At 41.9% G+C, this 18,042-nt stretch overlaps 1 protein-coding gene across 1 annotated transcript in view; it reads left to right on the top strand.

Moving 5' to 3' along the window:
* The first annotated feature begins 8,678 nt into the window (after window positions 1–8,678).
* The window catches only part of septin9a (septin 9a), a 79,392-nt gene continuing 70,028 nt past the window's right edge, over window positions 8,679–18,042 (top strand). The window contains exon 1 of the mRNA XM_005734572.1: window positions 8,679–8,993. Coding sequence (XP_005734629.1) covers window positions 8,972–8,993 — 22 coding nt within the window. The 5' untranslated portion in view covers window positions 8,679–8,971. The remainder of the gene's footprint in view (window positions 8,994–18,042) is intronic.

Below are 18,042 nucleotides of genomic sequence, written 5' to 3'. Positions count from 1 at the left end.
TCTTGTAAAATACTGTGTATTTTCATCTTAATAAACTATCTGCCATCCATATGAATCTAGTTAGTTTTTATTTATTTTTAGTAAGACGTGGCACTGAGATTACTACAGCAGTACAAACTCACAGCATAATACAACAGTGTTACCACGTGTTAATACAGCACCAGATATGTTGGTGTGCAATGTCTACATGTCTTCATACATTAGCGTGATTTTAACAAAACTAGTCAAACGAATGCAATGCTAGGACGATAAAAACTGTTATAATTTTAAAATGTTTCCATCATATCCCAAAGAAGTAACACTTTAGCTCCTAAAGCTTGCGTTCATTTCCACTGTAAAAGATTTATAATACAACCAACGTCATTTTTCTAAATGGTTGTTAATTTAAAAATTAAAAAAAATTAAATAACTAAAAAATTACCAAGGGTTGCTATAAATGTTAAAGTAATTTCCTAACTTACAGGCAGCTGGATGTCAGTAACTTACTGTAAAAAGTATTTTCAGTAACATACTGTATTTTTCATTTACAGTAATTAAAAAAAAAATCAGATGTTGTGAAACCCTCTCTACCACAACCCTGAGAGGAAAAAAATCTAATCAAAATACCACATGAAAACTTTTTTTCTCCCTGCTTACTTTATAGTCACAGACTGTAAGGCAGAGGGCAACAAAACAAGTCAGAGGACAGGGCACTTACAAATGTCTCAGATACATGTAAATGAATAACAATAATACTTTATACCAACCTTTTAGTATTTTAAAAGAAATCTTCTCTCTCATTGGCCATTTTTTCTCAGCCAGGTTACCACGGTGAATGGAATCACAGTAGTGAGCAGGTACTTTCCCACACTCCTTTGGCATTTACAGTAATTTACTGTTTACACATATTACAGTATCTTACTGTGCAGTGGTGTGAAGAAGTGTTTGCCCCCTTCTTGATTTACTTTTTTTGGGGAAGTATTTGTCATACTTTTCAGATCATCAAACACATTTACATATTAGAAAAAGATAATGCGAGTAAACACAACGCAGTTTCTAAATGAAAGTGTTTATTATGAAGGGGGGGGGGGGGCAAACCTACATGGCTCAGTGTGAATAAGTCATTGCCCTCTCCTAACCTAATAACTGGTTGTTCCAGCCTGAACAGCAACAGCTTTAATCAAGCATTTGCGATAACTGGCAATGAGCCTTTTACAGCTCTGTGGAGGAATTTTGCCCCACTCAGCCACGGTGGAGGGTTTCCACTTGAGATGCTGTGGTGTTGCCACAGCATCCCAGTCGGATTCAGGCCAGGACTTTCACTAAGCCACTCCAAAGTCTTCATTTAGTTTTGTAAGCCATCCAGGGACTTTTTCGTGTGTTTTGGATCATTGTCCTGCTGCAGAAGCTAAGTGCGCTTTAATTCGAGGTCATCAACAGATGCTGGACACTCTCCTCCAGGATGTTTTGGTAGACGGCAGAATTCATGGTTTTCCAGGTCCTGAGGCAGAAACACAGCCCCAGCTCATCACACTACCACCACCGTATTTTACCATCAGTATGATGTTGATGATGTTCCTTTTTGAAAATGCTGTTTTACTTTTACGCCAGGTGTAATGGGAAACACACCTTCCAAAAACTTTCGTGTCGTCAGAGTATTTTTCCAAAAAAGTTCTGGAAATTATAAAAATGTTTTCTGACAAAACTGAGATGAGCCTTTATGTTACTTTTGCTCAGCGGTGGTTTAGTCTTGGAAATCTGTCATGCAGGCCATTTTTCCCCCAGCGTCTCTCTTTTTGTGGATTCATGAAAACTGACCTTAACTGAGACAAGTGAGGCCTGCAGTTCTTTGAATGTTGGTTTGGGATCTGTTGAGATATGTTGGATGAGTCGTTGCTGCACTCTTGGGGTCATTTTGGTCTGCCGGGGAAGCTTCTTCACTGGTCCATGTTTTTGCCAGTTGTGGATAATGGCTCTCACTGTGGTTCACTGGAGTCCCACAGCTTTAGAAATGGCTTTATAACCTTTTTCAGACTGAGAGATCTCAGTTACTTTGTTTCTCATTTGTTCCTGAATTTCCTTGGATCGCGGCATGACGTCTGGATTTTGAGGATCTTTTGGTCTTCTCTACTTTGTAAGGCAGGTCCTAGTTAAGTGATTTCTTGATTGAGAACAGGTGTGGCATTAATCAGGCCTGGGTGTGGCTAGAGAAATTAAACTCATCTTTCCAAGACATGTAAGTTTGGATTTTTCCCCCCCTTACTAATAAACACCTTCCTTTAGAAAGTGCATTTTGTGTTTACTTGTGTTAACAAACTGAAATATTTAAGTGTGATAAACATACAAAAAAAGAAAATCGGGAAGTGGGCAAACACTTTTTCACACCACTGCAGGCATCACGGTCTAATGCAAAACGGAGCTCAGTTTATGCTCAGACTTGCAGTGTGCAATGAAGTGGTATAAGAATGCAGGATAACGTGGGTACCTGAAGAAATTACTAGACGTTAACTACATCATCCTTAGGTAAATCTTTAAAATCTCTAAAATTGCCTTCACAGCATTCAACTTGCCATACAGGTTTGAATAATTTCATAACTATTTTACAACTGTCCCATGGCTTGAATTTAAACCCGTCTTCAGTCGCTGACATCCCAAATCAAATCAAACGTGTTTTTTTTCCAACTTTTTTCTTATTTTAATGCCTCTCCCACTATTCATTTATTATTCGAGGATAAATCAGTATTCAGAGTATTAAATCCTAGAAAATTAAAGTTAACCTCAAACCAAATAAAGAAAAAACAGCCATTTGTAAACTTCAGCATGATAATTTATTGCCAGCATTGAGTCAAGCCAGTGCATGTGTTCTCTTAAGCAAGCGGTGGATTTTCAAGCAGTGTAACTGAAGTGGCACTTTAAACAAAATAAGTCAAGACAAGTTTTACTTAAGCACAGGGATGAGATGTGCCGTATGAGTCAACAATAACCTAAGAAAAACAAAAGAAAGCATCTCATCTGGCACTATTGTGCAAGCGCTATAAGTTGGATGTAGTTGTGTAGCATGACTGTGGTCACAAAACGAGTCTGCCTCTGAAGCACGAAAGGGCAACCGAAGCCTGCAAGTGTGAATTTGGGTTTAAGTTAAGTGATTGTGGGTTAAATGTCAATGTATGCTCGTGGAAGCTGTTGTGTGCGTGCGTGTGTGTGTTTACAGGCAGACCACTTTCAAGAAGTCCAGCGAGGTGTGGAAAACATGCTTTTTGAGGTGAGCATGAGACGGAAACTGAGACTGCTCGAAGAAAAACAAGTTAGAGCCAAGAACCCGAGAGCACCCTCCACCACAGTTTCATGTGGCCTTTACAAAAAAATAAAAAAAATAAAAAATACAATCTTCCGTCTTGTTCACTAGTGTGGATGAATTCAGGCAGATTTGCACAAGTACAAAAAATTTGTTATTGAGCAACTGCGGCGGTTTTTGTACCTGTCATAACCTGTAACAGGAAACAGCATGTGTTCTAAACCTGAAGTCCTAAAATACTGAAAACATCAGTAACAGATAATAATCTGCTGCAGTGTTACACTGCCAGTGGGTGTTTACAAAAAAACAAAAACGGATGCGACTTGAAGCTCCATCTGCAGACAGTCTGCTTTAACATAACCTCCTTCCCACTTCCCTGTCAGGTTTCAGAGTCTGAGCTGTTGATCAGACGCTGAGGAATAAAAGAACTGTAGACACGTAACTCGTTACTCACTTCTCGTGCTTTTTGTTTTTTCCTTCAGCATTTTGTCAGAAGCTGTTTTCTGTAATTAGGGTAATAGTGGAAACCGGTGACATTCACTCGGTGTTTTTTTTAAAGATGTGTAGGCAGGTGTTGAAGGGTGAAAGGTTTGGATTTGCACTGTGTGGCTGAAAATAGCACTCTGATCGGTGTTTTCCATGTTTTCAAGTTAACGCTATCTCATTTGTGCATCAGCTGTGAACCCACAGATCCAGCCTCGATAACACTCACCTGGAACTCAAGTTCAGTAGCAGGATGTGGCTTTGGCCTAACACCAGAGGAGGCCCAGCCAGTTTTGTAAATATCAACATAAATATGATCTTTTTAAAAAAAAAAAAATTCAATGTGTATAATCATAATTTTATACTCACTCTTATTAGTTTTCTTCTGATTCTGAATAAGAAAAACAATTTACTCATTATTAAGCAGCTACACATCCAGCAGTGTGGGTTTTACACTATCCTGATTGTGCTGATGCAGCATGTGCGCGTTCAGTATAACCAGGAAAGCTGGGGCAAAGTGTCTGCTGCAGATGCTCGACTCGATTCTGCTCGGCAGGAAAGCTGCAAAGCTTGTCAACGTGACATTTGATTCTTCTTTGTGTCGGTGTATACTGTGGTGGAGATGTTTTCTTAGTAATTAGCACACAGTGGCTGCCATATAATGTGACGCGTGTGATTTAACCGTAACACATCAGTGTTTACCAGTCGTTTTGGGTTATTATGGTGGAAAGTAATAAAGCACAATGCATTTTTAATGCTTTTTTAAAATATTTGAAATTTGTATTGAATTCACATGTGATACAACTGTTTATTAATTATTTTGTAATACATTTATTTCAATTTTGAATAAAAGAAAACAATTTAAGATGGAGACAGCAAAAAATATAGAAGAGGAAGAAGAAGATGCTGTGGTTTCAAAACCACATTCTGCAAGTGTTATAAAAGCAGCAGTCTATGTGCATTGTTATCATCCGGACCTGTCAGCCACGGAAAACACTGCATTATAAAGAACTACCTCATTTGTTCTCCTCAGCTCTGAAATGCTTACAGGGTGTTGTTAAAGGAAGAGATGATGTAACACACCAGAATTCAAAAACAATGTCTGTGTCAAAGTTTCATGTCATTTTATTAACATCTTACATTTGGTTATTATTTACGTTTTACGCTGCATCCTAGCTGTGCTGCTGAGATAACTTGGTAGTGATGAAGCAGCCAAAAGCAGCCAAAGCAGGTAGACTGGAGCAGCTTTAAGCTGATTTATTGGTGAAACTGAAGCTTGCTGTGGGGCAAATAGAAGCAGAGAGCAAGGCTGAGATCACAGACAAACAAACAAAAAATGGTCTAAGCATAGTGTTGTAGACTGGTGTGTGTGTGTGTGTGTGTGTGTGTGTGTGTGTGTGTGTGTGTGTGTGTGTGTGTGTGTGTGTGTGTGTGACCACACCATGTCATGTGTATATTGCATAAGGATTGAAGATCAAGGCAAACAGTTCGGTTTAATATTTCACAGGTTAGTCAGCTACAAACTGTATTCTTAGAAGCTGCTTAATCAATGGTTTGATATGTTCAGTCTCACGACTCAAAGAGCACAACGTCCTGCACTAAAAGCAAAGTTAAAGGCCAAAGCAGGAGTCTAAGATCCCACTGAACAGTGGAGTTCACTTTCTTCCTGAAGGCCCATCGAGTTTGCTCCATCTGGTACACAGAGCTTCTGAATTAGCACTTATGGAACATTATCCCTTAACTGCCGAAGTCCGGATGAGGTTTGTGGCCGCTGAAGGCAAACAAAGGGGTCATGTCTCCTAATGTGAGCCAAGACATCAGCGCACACAGAGTGAACTGCTTTAAATTAAAGCACTTAAAAACTGACCTGGTTATCTTCTTATTTACTGTAAGCTGTTATGTTTTCCTACATTGCAGATTTATTCTTATTCAAACCTTCAGTGGCAGCTTAAACCCAGGTGATTGAGGCTCAGGGTTCTCCAAGGTTATTATCTGCATAGATACTGACGACAAAAAAAGAAAAGAAAAAAAGAAAGCCTCCGAGACCTGACATAACAGAGCTGCATCAACCTTTTGAAGTGAAGAAAAAAACAGAAACACTTGATCATGAGTGTGCATCACCCATACATTTATTCGGTTTCAGAGATGACTCATTTGACTTGTTTGTGCCACTTCTTTGGAAAACCTACATTTTAAAGATAGTTGTGAGCGGTGAAAAACACAGCAGTTTAACTTATTAGATTTATTTCTGTGTTTTGCTGGTTTGGCCTTACTCGGTCTAGTGTGACTGGCAGATTGTTATTTTAGGATAACACCACTCTAGTTCCTCATTTCTAACGCTGCAGTTATTAAAGGTGCTAATATATGTTGCTAAAAACATGTAACCACACTATAATTTACAGTAAAACTCAAAATGCAGGATAGGGCCCCATCTGTTCAGAGTACGCACTTTTTCTTGTGATGGATAATATATCTAGTTCAGTCTTATTTTTTTTCTGGGTCACACAGCTTGTACGTTCACCCACTTGTCACCGTCAGCACAGTGCAAAGCATCAGCAAGGCGTGTTTCCGCAGTGAGCAAAGGTGCTCTTAAACAGGCTCTGAAAAACACCTTGTTTTTTTCTTTTTTTTAAAACAAAAATATTATCAAAGGACAGTTTTGGTAAAGGTGGAAGCTGCTGAGCCAACAAGTCAGTTACAAGAAGTACAAGATTAGCTAACATGTGACATAAGTCATGCTCGTTTTGACAGTTAAAGCCCTTTTGGTATTATGCCCACAGACAGACTTTTTTCAACTAGTTTCATCTGGAGTACCTTAAAAATTCATGGTGTATAACTACTATTTAAACCATTTGTCCACTTTTAATAACCACAACATTTAACACTAAGTCAATGTGACCACTTTAACTTATGTACCCTTCATGGTTAGCTAACAGTTTTTTATTTATTTATCCACACTTTTACTATTTTATTCATAATTTTATTTAGCAATTTAGCTACTATAGTATTCATCCATACTGTTAGGTACAATTTCAACTGTTAGACATCCTCTAAACAAATATACTTTTACAAACATTATTTTATTCGTTTTTCGTTTTGATCATTACTTTATAAGGTACAGTGTGTAAAGTCCCACCACTAGAGGTCAGTAGATCCAGCTGAGTTCTGTTTTCCCACCTCTCCCGAATTTGAGTGCGTAATCCTAGCTGTGGTGGCTGGTGTAGGACAGACGTGTTTTAATTGTCTAGATTTTTGGAAATTATATTTGCAAATTAGAATTTTTAGGAGCTAAAAACATTTTTTTGCTTAAAAAACAAACAAACAAATCTTTCTAATGGCTGTAGCTGTAGTGTTATGACTGTGCTTTAATCCCCCCAAAAGGATCAAAAACACGACATTTAGACCATTGGATTGAATTAGCGGTCAAGCAGAAGACGGGGGACTTTGAGGTCACTTTTAAAATCCTTCTCTCCGTAACTGTGCCACTGTTTACTCTTGTTTTATCTGTCACGTTGTCTCCTTCCTTCGCATTTTCACTTATTTGGTGATCAAGGAGGCATGAATTAAAATTTGCCTCCACAGGACACGAACGCCTGCAACTTTTTTTCACCTCCACCTTTGCTGAATTGTGTCCTCAGCCGGTCTCCAGGCACATGAGTGATGTCCATCTCGGCTGCTGTGTTCAAGATGGCAGAGAAACTTAGTGGCTTCCACACATGAACTCTGTGTATTTTTAATGAATTGAGTTTATGAGAATGTATTAGCTTGTTGGACTACAAGTTACACACTAATCACGGTAGACTTATGAGTGCAATATCTTTTTCTATTAGATTAAAATTAAGTCATTATAGTCTGCTGCAAGGTGGCTGCTAGGCAACACAATAGCATCATGATGCATAATGCATAGTTCACCTTTTGTGAACATAATGAGATGTTGTTGTGAAACTCAAACAAGTGGGTGCTTTCATAAGATGCGTATGTGCGTAAATGCTAAAAACAGGTCATTTCAACCCATTGCAAGAGGTTACCACACAACATGATGCTGCCATAATATCTGATCTAGATAAAAACCTTCAGTTGCCAACTGGGTACCTGTGTGCCAAGTCTGGTTGCTTAACGCTTTATTGTGTAAAGGCAGTGGTTAGACAAAGAAATAAGCAAACACACAGATGGACAGAGATTTTGTGTCCTCTAGCATGCCGGATATGAAAGGCCACGTTCTTTAAAATAAATAAATAAATAACGTTAAGCTGTACATAAGAGCAGACTCCTGAGCGGAAAAGGAGGAGGAGGAGCCAGCAGCAGCCACAAGAGGTCTCTGCAGCTCAGACGTGCGGGTCTTTGAGGCAGGATGTGAAGTCAGGCCCCACGAACACGAAGCAGGTTGCTGCAGTTTGACATTTGGAATTTAGAGAGGCTAAAGGTCACGGGCGCAGCTGAGTACTTGAATTGATGTGGGCTCCACTGCTCGCGTGTCTCTACCCAGCCGTAAGATTTATACTACAAACAAAAGCCCCCCCCCCTCCGCCTCCACCTCCACGCACCACCCGGCCACATCCTTACACTAAACACACACACAAAGCTGCCCACACAGTACCTGAGGTGGTGTGTTGTGTTTGTATGTGTGTGTGAGAGAGATGCCAGCAACTGATAAATTATCACACACAGAGAAAATGAGAGATAGGGGGTATTGTAAGATTTTTCATTATCGTGTCATATTGCGCAATAGTCCAGACCTGCGCACTGGTGAATTTTCGGATCACCAAGCTTCCCAGTTCACCAGTTAACTGTGCTTCAAATAATTCTTCTCCACACCTCCCCAAATATCGCGCTCAGTTATTCCACCTCTGAGCTTTGATAGGTGAAAGCCCTCACTGTTACAGTAAACCACTCCCGCTCATGGATTGGGCGTGCGTTAGGAGCGCAGGTGTGATTGTATCCACTTCCAGAAGAGTGTCTTCCCAAGGAGTTAGAGTTAGACATAAAGGCGGAATAAATTTAGTATTAGCTGCACCACGAAGGCTCTATTGCAGTTGTTTAGTATACCGTCTATCAGTGGCGAACAAGAGACGCACAAAGAGAAACAACCTGCAAAAGTTACGGATGCAAAAGTGAACTTTACACATTCTGAGAAACCAGAGTGGATAATCAAGCTTAGATTGTCAAAGTGAAGAACCCCCTTAACCACCAGGAGAGGAAACATCTCACAGAATCATGAAGAAATCTTCATTCACAGGTAAGTCTAGCTCTTAAATGTGGTGACAGCTTTCAGGAACTCGTTATCTCGTGAGATATCACCAAATCCTTTTATAGCCTGATTGCAGGGAGGAGGCTGTGTCTTATAAACTGTGCCTGCTTAGGTGCCAGTGTGACTGTAGAATGGGGGAAAAAAAGAGGGAGACAAGGTAAACATTAAACAGCTCTAACAATTAATAACCCACGTTTTTTTCTAAAAGTTTTCCTTTTGAATTCCCCTTTTGCAAGAAGAAAGAAAGAGGGGGGCCCACACATGGATCTGTGGGTGTGGCTGTAAAGCATTTCTTGCATGTTTGTGCTCTCAGACTTTACCCTTCAAAAATAGGCTACGACGTCATGACAGAAAGGTGGTGCACAGACCCTGGCCCGGTTTTTTGTTTTTTCAAATGTGAGTTTCTTTCATGCTTAGACGAACAAGATGAAAGCTGCTCTGTGTGTCACCAAAGCAGGTCATATTTCATTCACAGTGAAATACTACAAAACCCTACAGTCAGATTATACGTCAGTTGGCTTGTTAATCTGCTTGATTGATAGTTTTACGGTGTAGCTCCTTCACTCCTCCCAACTAATGCCTGAAGAGTGATCTGATTTGTGCATCAGACAAGTTCAGTGGTTCAGTTTACTTTGGGACTGGCTGGACCTGATTATGGTTGTTGTGACACTGTGGAGGCAAAGACTTGAAGCGAGGATGCTTCTTTAAAGGACAATGCCCCCTGTCGCAAGGAAAGTACACCATAAGTGCATGTGACCTCCCTCTATGCTCTCTTTTTTACCTTCCTTTGTTGCAGCTTTCCTCTTAATTCCCCCCTCTTTCTTCTTAAGGCACTGCCTACTATCGCCCACATCTTCTACATTCCCTCACCCCCTCCTTCCGCCAAGACACACACACACACACACACACACACACACACACACACACACACACACACACACACACACACATGAATCCTGTCTCTCTTAGCAGTGGCTCAGTCCAATGTACACAACCCTATCCCGCGGAATGCCAGCTTTCCCGGCTCCTCTTCCCCGAGCCTTTGTGCGATGGAGCATCCAATGGTTTTCCATCGGAGCCAAGCACATGTTGGGTCATGCCGCCTCTCCTCCTCCTCTTCCTCTGTGTGTGTGCGTGTTCTCTCTCTTGTTGTCTCTCTTTCTTTGTCTGCCATGTGACGTGCACGGAGCTGTCACATTCTTTGTCAGAGCTTCCACTCGTGGAGCGGTCTAATAACAAAGTGTGTTTGTAAGTCTGACATGTGTGGAAGGCCTTCCTTACAAATGCGCAGCAGTGTTTAGACAAGCACCAGAGATGTGGATAGGTGACTGAGAGAGGAAGGTGGACTCGTGTGTCAGCTTATGTGTGCGTGTATTTCGCACACAAATACCCTTGTAGACACACAAACAAGTACGACGTGTATCTGGCTCATCTGAAGACTGACATTAACAGTGTAGAAATGTGTGTGTGTTTCTGTGTATGTGTTCCGTCATGTAACCCCGCACAGATGAACCCCGCTCCTGGAGCCAATCCCTGGCTTGTACACCACTCCCTCAATTTGTCTGGATCAATGAGTAACCTGCATGAATAACAGCTCACTTCAGCACACAAACACACACACACACACACACACACTTCAAATTCCACTCCTCTCACCTGTGTGACAAAGCCCTCACTCCCCGCTGCATTACAGCTTTTAGCCTGTTTACACTGGAGAGTCAGCCAGGCTTTGATTCAGAGCCTAAAGCTATTGTTTGATGGCAACTTGAAAGTCGAGCTATAAACTGTGTTGAGACATATTCACCCTGTCATCTAGCAGAGCGTGCCGCCGATGGTCTAACCCTCAATTTGGAAGCCTGTGGATAATGGAGAGATAAGGTATTGGGATATGTGGACATGCATGTACAGTACCCTGCGTGGTAAAGTGCTCTTACCACGCTGAGTACTGTAGGTACAGTGTAGGAAACAGCAGGTCCATCAAGTACTCAGTGTTCACGTATTTTGCAACTTGATGCATATGTACTAGTAGTATCAAGTTTTCATATATCACCGTTGTGTCAGCATGTGCCTTCCCTCGCCTGATCCTGGGTCCAGTTTTACACTAACCCCAACCATGGACTGTATATAAAAGTTGAATGTGAAGGCTCACTTTGAAGCCTCAGTTCTGTCATTATGGCCACCTCCATCTTCATGTTTTCCAGAAGCAGAAGTGACAAAATGATTATATCTATGCTTTGCTGAGACTTGCTGATTAGTCAGCTGTGAAAATTCTCACCAAAATTAGAGCGTAGACTTCCTCTTATTAAAAGCAAATTTGATTTAAAATCCTCTGAAAGGGGCGATTAGCACTCATTAGCCCCTCACAGGTAGAAAGGTTTGGCTCTAGTTGGGGGCTTTTCTGTGTGGTTGTTCTCCCTAAGTGGTTTGGTTTCCTCCCACAGCCTAAAAATGTTGTTAATTTAGCTGGTGGTTTTAAATTGACCAAAGGTGCCAAAGTGTGAATGAATATTTGTGTGCGTGTGCGCGTGTGTGTGTGTGTTAGCCCTGCGATAGACTGGCATCCTGTCCAGCAGTGCGTCTCGCCCCATGACAGCTCATAACCTCCAGCCCACCACGTGACCCCGAATTGAATAAACAGGAGACGATGGATGGATGATCCAAAAGGCAACAGCACCATAAACACTGTGGGTTATGCAAATTAGCCAAAAGTGGAAGCATTAGCGCTAGAGACTTGTAGCTTTTTATCTTTAGTTTTATGCGAATTTGAGCTGCTGCACATTTTGCACTTCATGTGGCTTTATATTTCGGCCTTGGAGGTTCTCACGAGTTAATACTCCTACTCTGGACCACAACCTGACCATAACCACAAATACAAAGGGTGGTGACTACAGGAAACACACTTTATCTTTGACATAGATAAAGGCTTATTAAACAAGGGTGCGGACCTGTGGCATCTCTAACCTGTGTAACTCTGTGGAGGTTTAGCAACCTTGAGACTGATAAACATGTATGTGGCAAATAGGCCACAGCACTGTGTTATTAATAAAGACTTCCGTGTGAAATCATAGACCTATACTTACTATGTCTTGTCTCTGCGCTGTGTATGGTCCTCCCCTCTCAGGCGCATAGAGCCTGCTCTGAAGTGTCCACTCTGCTTTGTGTTTATCATCTGCAGCCAAGAATGCAGCTCTGTGATGCTGTGCTGCTGCTGGGGGTGTCAACTGATACAACAGACCGCCTGTACTGTAGGCCCGAGGCCAGGAGCGAGTCTGTAAAAAGATAATGGCAGGCTCGGAGACATTCTGATGCGTGGAGTAACATGTGCGCCGACATCTAGAGACGGGTATTAGGGTGATAAAGTACAGACACTCGCGTACATTTGTTTAGATTTCAGATTTTTACTGCACTGTTATCTGGCTAACATGCAGACCTGAAGAAAAACAAAACCCATAAGGGGGAGTGGGGAAAGCATGCTGTTCAGTAGCCCATGCAACAGATAGCAGCTCCTCTGCTTGGCAGGAACAGCCCTGTCCTGTCGTGACATGAATAAATATTTTATTGCAAGTAGCAATCAGTTTAAGTGTTAGTGACTCATATCTGTTCGGAGAGCCTATTAGGGTGGCAATGCCCTCGTGAATTAGCCAGATAATGCATGTTAAATGCATGTGAGCTCTGCTGTCGGTACAAAGTCTTGCTCTTATTGAAAATCAGTTTCCGGGACAACCGTTCTGTATAACATGGCTGCAAGAGGATTTCATCTGCTTTTTAGTTTCTATTTCAGTTTATCAGCTTTGTTTTAGTCGATGAAGCTCTTTTCTTTTTTAACGTGACCTGTTGCTTGCACACACACCTGAGCAAGCACATGCGCTGGCCGCATGATGCTTAAGGCTTCAGCGTTAAGGTGGAGTGGCTGTGTTTGTTTAGTTCCTGAAGAACTTAAGTCCCTCATACAAATTAGAAAATCCCAGAAAACATGCGGACGCTGAGGCCCTTAAAACTTTCCTCCTTCTCCCCGTCATTCTCACATTTCTGAAGAATCCCGTCTGTGCGGCCAGTCACTCGCCGAGCTGTTCACCTGTGACACGTATTTCCTGGGGGAGGCTGTAGCTCATAAAGCTCTACAGGCTATTTGACTAACTCCGTGGCTTTTAACAGCCTTGGAAAAAAGGAAGGCTGATGCTTATCTACCACACTGGTATTATTTTATGGACTGCATGAGTTTGCTGTCTAGAGCACGTTTTGATATGATTTAATGCCGACTTGTGTGTGTGGCATTGTGAGGAGTACAGAGAGGCTTTTGTGTGTTGGGCAACACGGTGTTGCTTTTCAATGAATGGAGTGAGTGAAGAAGAAGGTTGGGAAAAAGTGTTGCCTTGGGCGCCATCAGAACAGCGGCCATTCATATGGGTTCCAGTTTAGGGTCACGGATAATCCTTTCCCCAAAATGATAAAAGTGTCTGCGCGTGCGTGTTGAGTCTGCCGATGTGTGGGCAGACCTGCAGCCGGGTAAAGGTCTTACCTGGGCTGTAAAAACAATCTTGAAAAATGGACGTGGAGCCATTCAGTTAGCTTTGCTTTCTTTTCTTTAGCTCTTCCGCTCGCTCACTTCAGCCCTCTTTCATCCACTCCCAGCTCTTTCACAGGCAGAGTTGTGAAACACTGTTTGCAGCATCGTAATGAGGGTCATAAAACACAGTGGAACAGATGGCTGAGCAGAGAGACACAAGGGGGAGGAAGGAGGGCTTAGTGAGCTTAACCTTCTTTGACATCATAATTTAAATTAAAAAAAGAAAAGATGATGTTCATTCATGTAGTGTCAACTTCTCCAGTGGATCCTCCAGTAATGGATGCAGGTCTGCAAACACACCACAGTGAAAATCTTTATATGCTGTGTACACAGTTCAGGGCAGTGCAGGTACACTGGTATTCTTGTGTCTGTCAGACTTAGTCATTGTAATCATAAACCGGTAGTAAATGAAGCAATGAACATGATACGCCTGCATATACAGCGTAATTCACTCGCTGGATCCTTTATTAGGTTCAGCTGATTGTTAATGCACATATCAAACGAGGGAGTCATGCGGCAGAAACTCGATGCTTTTAGTCTTGTAGGATTTGGCAACACAAACTTCAAACTGAGCATCAGAATAGGAAAGAAATGTGATTTAAGTGACTCTAAATGTGGCACAGTTGTTGGTGCCAGATGAGCTGGTCTGAGTCTTTTAGAAACTGCTGATCTACTGGGATTTCCCCACACTGCCATTTTTTTTTAGATTTGGTCCAAGAAAGAGAAAATATCCAGTGAGCAGTAGTTCTCTGGGTGAAAAATGACTTGTTGAGGTCAGAGGTCACAGGAGAATGGCCAGACTGCTTAAACTGCTTCGAGCTGACAGGAAGACAACAGTAACTCAAATAAATCCTTGTTACAATCGAGGTATGCAGAAAAGCATCTCTGAATGCACAACAAAACTTTGAAGCAGATGTGATACAGCAGCGGAAGACCCCACCGAGTGCCGCTCCTGTCAGCTAACAAGAAACGGAGACTCAGAATTTAGCATAAACAACGTGAAAGCACGGATCCACCCTGCCTTGTATCAATGCTTCCGCCTGCCAGTGGTGTAATTGTGTGGAGAATATTTGCTTGGCACACTTTGGGTTCCTTAGTACCATCTGAGCATTGTTTAAACACCGCAGGCCACCCGAGTATTGCTGTTGCTGACTGTGCCTATGCCTTTATGACCACAGTGTTTCCATCTACTTTAAGCAGGATAACGCACCATGTAACAAAGCTCTAATAATCTCAAACTGCCTTCTTAAACACGACAATGAGTTCACCGTACTAAATATCTGAGGAATGTTTGGAGGACCTAGTTGGATCTGTGCCACGAAGGATTATGGCAGCTTGGCAAAAAAAGGTAAAACAGGGTACAACCCAGTACTAACAAGGTGTACCTAATAAAGTGGCTGGCGAGTGTATAAGGGAGCATTAAGCAGACATGAATCTGGTTGCACATTTCAAAATTATAATTTAGGAAAGCCTCAACTTTCTCTATAAGTGCTTTTATTCTGGAACTCTGATATTTTGTAAAATCATAATCAGACAGTGTCCGTGTTTGGTTTATATGAGTGCAAATAGGTGAAAATCTGGTATCATGTCACAGAACTAATTTATAATTTCCTGTTCCAAGCAACAGTGATAATTAATTGTTCAGGAACTGCTCTGCAGCTGTTTTTAGTAAAGTGACTAAAGACATGTCTTGCATCAGACTGTTGATAAATCAAACCACTAAAGGAAACAGTGAAGTCAAAGAAGCACAGGATGGGGGGGGGGAGATCCGTCCCCTCCTCTGTCCTCCTGCACAAATATCAATACAGCCTCCTCCGCACAGCCTCCTTAAGCAAACACTAAAATCTCAGGTCCCGGCATTAATTATAGCCTACGTTTAGTAAATCCCTCTACCCGGTCTCTGTGCAGGCCGTCCTTCGTGTGTGACCACATGCGATCACTTTTGTGTCTCAAGTATGTTGAAGTGCTGCACCCTCTCCTCTGTTATTTACTCTTCTCCACTCATTTGACACCATTAACCAATCAGCTGAAACATTTGTCCAAGCATAGCCGTGCACTTTATTGGTCATGCTTAAAACGCCACCTGGCACGAACGCACACACGGCTTCGCTAAACACTGCGTTTTGACATTAGTCACTTTACTGCGAACTCACAAGCACAGACAGATTTGTCAATGTGCAAACATTGTGCAAACATTCATATGTATGCGCTGTGCGTGCGCTGACCTCCTTTACGCACAGTATCATTTGCAAATATGACATCAGATGATTAAAACTCGCCTTCAAAGGTGAAAAAAGATGCATGTGAGTGTATACGTTTCTGTTTGCTGCCTCAGACAAGACTGTGCAGGAGGACAAACAGATTCGGCACACAGACACTTTTGTGCTAGTGTAGAAGTAAACTTGGCAGGTGTCCCTCTTTTTCTTTGTATTGCTGTATGTCTGTCAGTACTTTGCCCTCACTTTAAACTACGCTGAATTATATCACCTTTATGCCAAATGCCAGCGTTTCAAAGCGACTTCGTGCTGCTTTTTTTGCGGCTTCTGTGCCGCTTTACTTTGTTGCGATGATATGCATTGCTCGCCCCATTTGAAGGAGAGGTTCAGTTGCAAGGGTGTGCATGTGCATCCAAGAATAAATAAGTACAGACATGTTTTTTAGCTCCGAGGCTTGATAGACTTGACTCCACAAACCTGAAGCTCTGTGCACACACTAGCATAGCAGGCCAATTGGGTCATGACATGAAAAGTTGCTGATTAATGATTCACACTCACAGCAAATGGTCAGCCCGAGTTCCTGTTTGGTGATTTAAAGAGTAAGACTTCCTCCCTAAATCAACATTGAACGCGCAAGTAGTGCTGCTTACATCGACCGTAGCTCAATATTGAGTGTAAAACAGGTTAAATCAATTTTGAAATGCTTATAATAATCTATGCTAAACCTGGGCTTTTTCTGGTCTTACTAGGGGTGCGGGGAATCAAACTGGGACACTGGGAGCAGGTAAAAGTTCAAAATTGAATTCTTAAATAAAAGGCAAAGGAGCAGAGAGTCAGTGAGGCTGAATCCAACCATGAGAAAACCAAAGGTACACCGGACATGAGAAAACTGCTTGACTACAAGACAATCTAACAACTAAAAGTCTGTTGGTGCACGTCTTTAGACTGTGGGAGGAAGCCTGAGTATCCGGGAGAACATGCAATTCCACACAGAAAGGTCCTGACCTTCTTGCTATGAGGAAACAGTGCTCCCCACCGCACCAGCGTGCTGTCTGTAGCCTAATGATTTGTTCTAAATGATACAATTCTGCTCTAATGTATCTGCAGACGGCAACATTTATGCCAACAAAGCAGTCATATTGTTTTCGTTATGCTGACGATGCTGGGCTGCATCATCACTTCCTGCATTTACTCTCCTCATTGTGAGGAATGACTTCAAACGCTCCATCGCACCTTCTCGCCTTCTGCTACATGTGCACACTCGCGTATTACAAAAGCTTTACTCATGTATTCCAGTCATATACCCGCCACACTCACTACCTCTCCCTCGGGCCAGCTGTCTTTGTGTTCATCAGTGACAGCAGAGGAGGGAAAACCGCTATGTTGGCTGGCAGCGTTAGAAGAAAACGAAGCCCATGTTGTGCACCAATTTGTGGAAGGAAGTACTTCTAAGAATTAAAAACAGGATGGGACGACTGAATCATCATCCACCGGATGAACTACCTCATCTGATCTGCGTTAAGCGAGTCGACGCAGGCGACGTCTAGAAGCTTAAGGGAAGTGGAGACGAGAGTGTGGTTGATCAGACAAAGATGCAGCATCTTGTTTCCATGCCACTGCATGACCCAGGAGGACAACACTTTTTTATCATGCTATTCTCTTTGTAACCAAAACTATTCTTTATTATGCTTTATTTTGTGTCAAGTAAATCCTGTATTGTTTGCATGAAGCAAATGAGAAGCCACAGCCAAAGCTTTGAACATGGTTAACACGAGTCCGCAGTCACTGGGACTCTATTTAAACCTATGAGCGCTCTGAGATTAAATCTGACTACACATGAAATGAAGTTAGAGATGATGTGGTTTTAGTGAGTGAAGCAAACACTGGTGGATGATCGTGATTAAAGAAACGCTCAGTGACCTGATCTCAGTGCGTTTGACATGCTGAAGATAAAAAAACAGAAGGCAGGAAGACCCACAAAGAAATAGCAGCTGAATATAGCTGCAATAAACATCACAGTGGAGGAAATGCATGTGGAATTATGAGTGCAAAAAAGTACCATGACATTTTGATCCAGCATGCATCACCATCTGCAAAGTACGGCTTCATTTTTAAACATAACAATGACTCCAAGCACGCAATAGAACGCTATCAGTCATAAACGGGTCCAGACCTCAACATTAGAGTTACACTTTCACTATAAAAACTCATTTCCTGTATTTCCATGCATGGTTGCACACATTTCAATAAGTAC

Source organism: Pundamilia nyererei, unplaced genomic scaffold (assembly GCF_000239375.1).
Source record: "Pundamilia nyererei isolate P.nyererei 1_Seehausen unplaced genomic scaffold, PunNye1.0 scaffold00059, whole genome shotgun sequence".
Taxonomy (NCBI): Eukaryota; Metazoa; Chordata; class Actinopteri; order Cichliformes; family Cichlidae; genus Pundamilia; species Pundamilia nyererei.
Note: the sequence above shows the minus strand (reverse complement) of the source record. Positions and strands in the feature narration are given on the sequence as shown.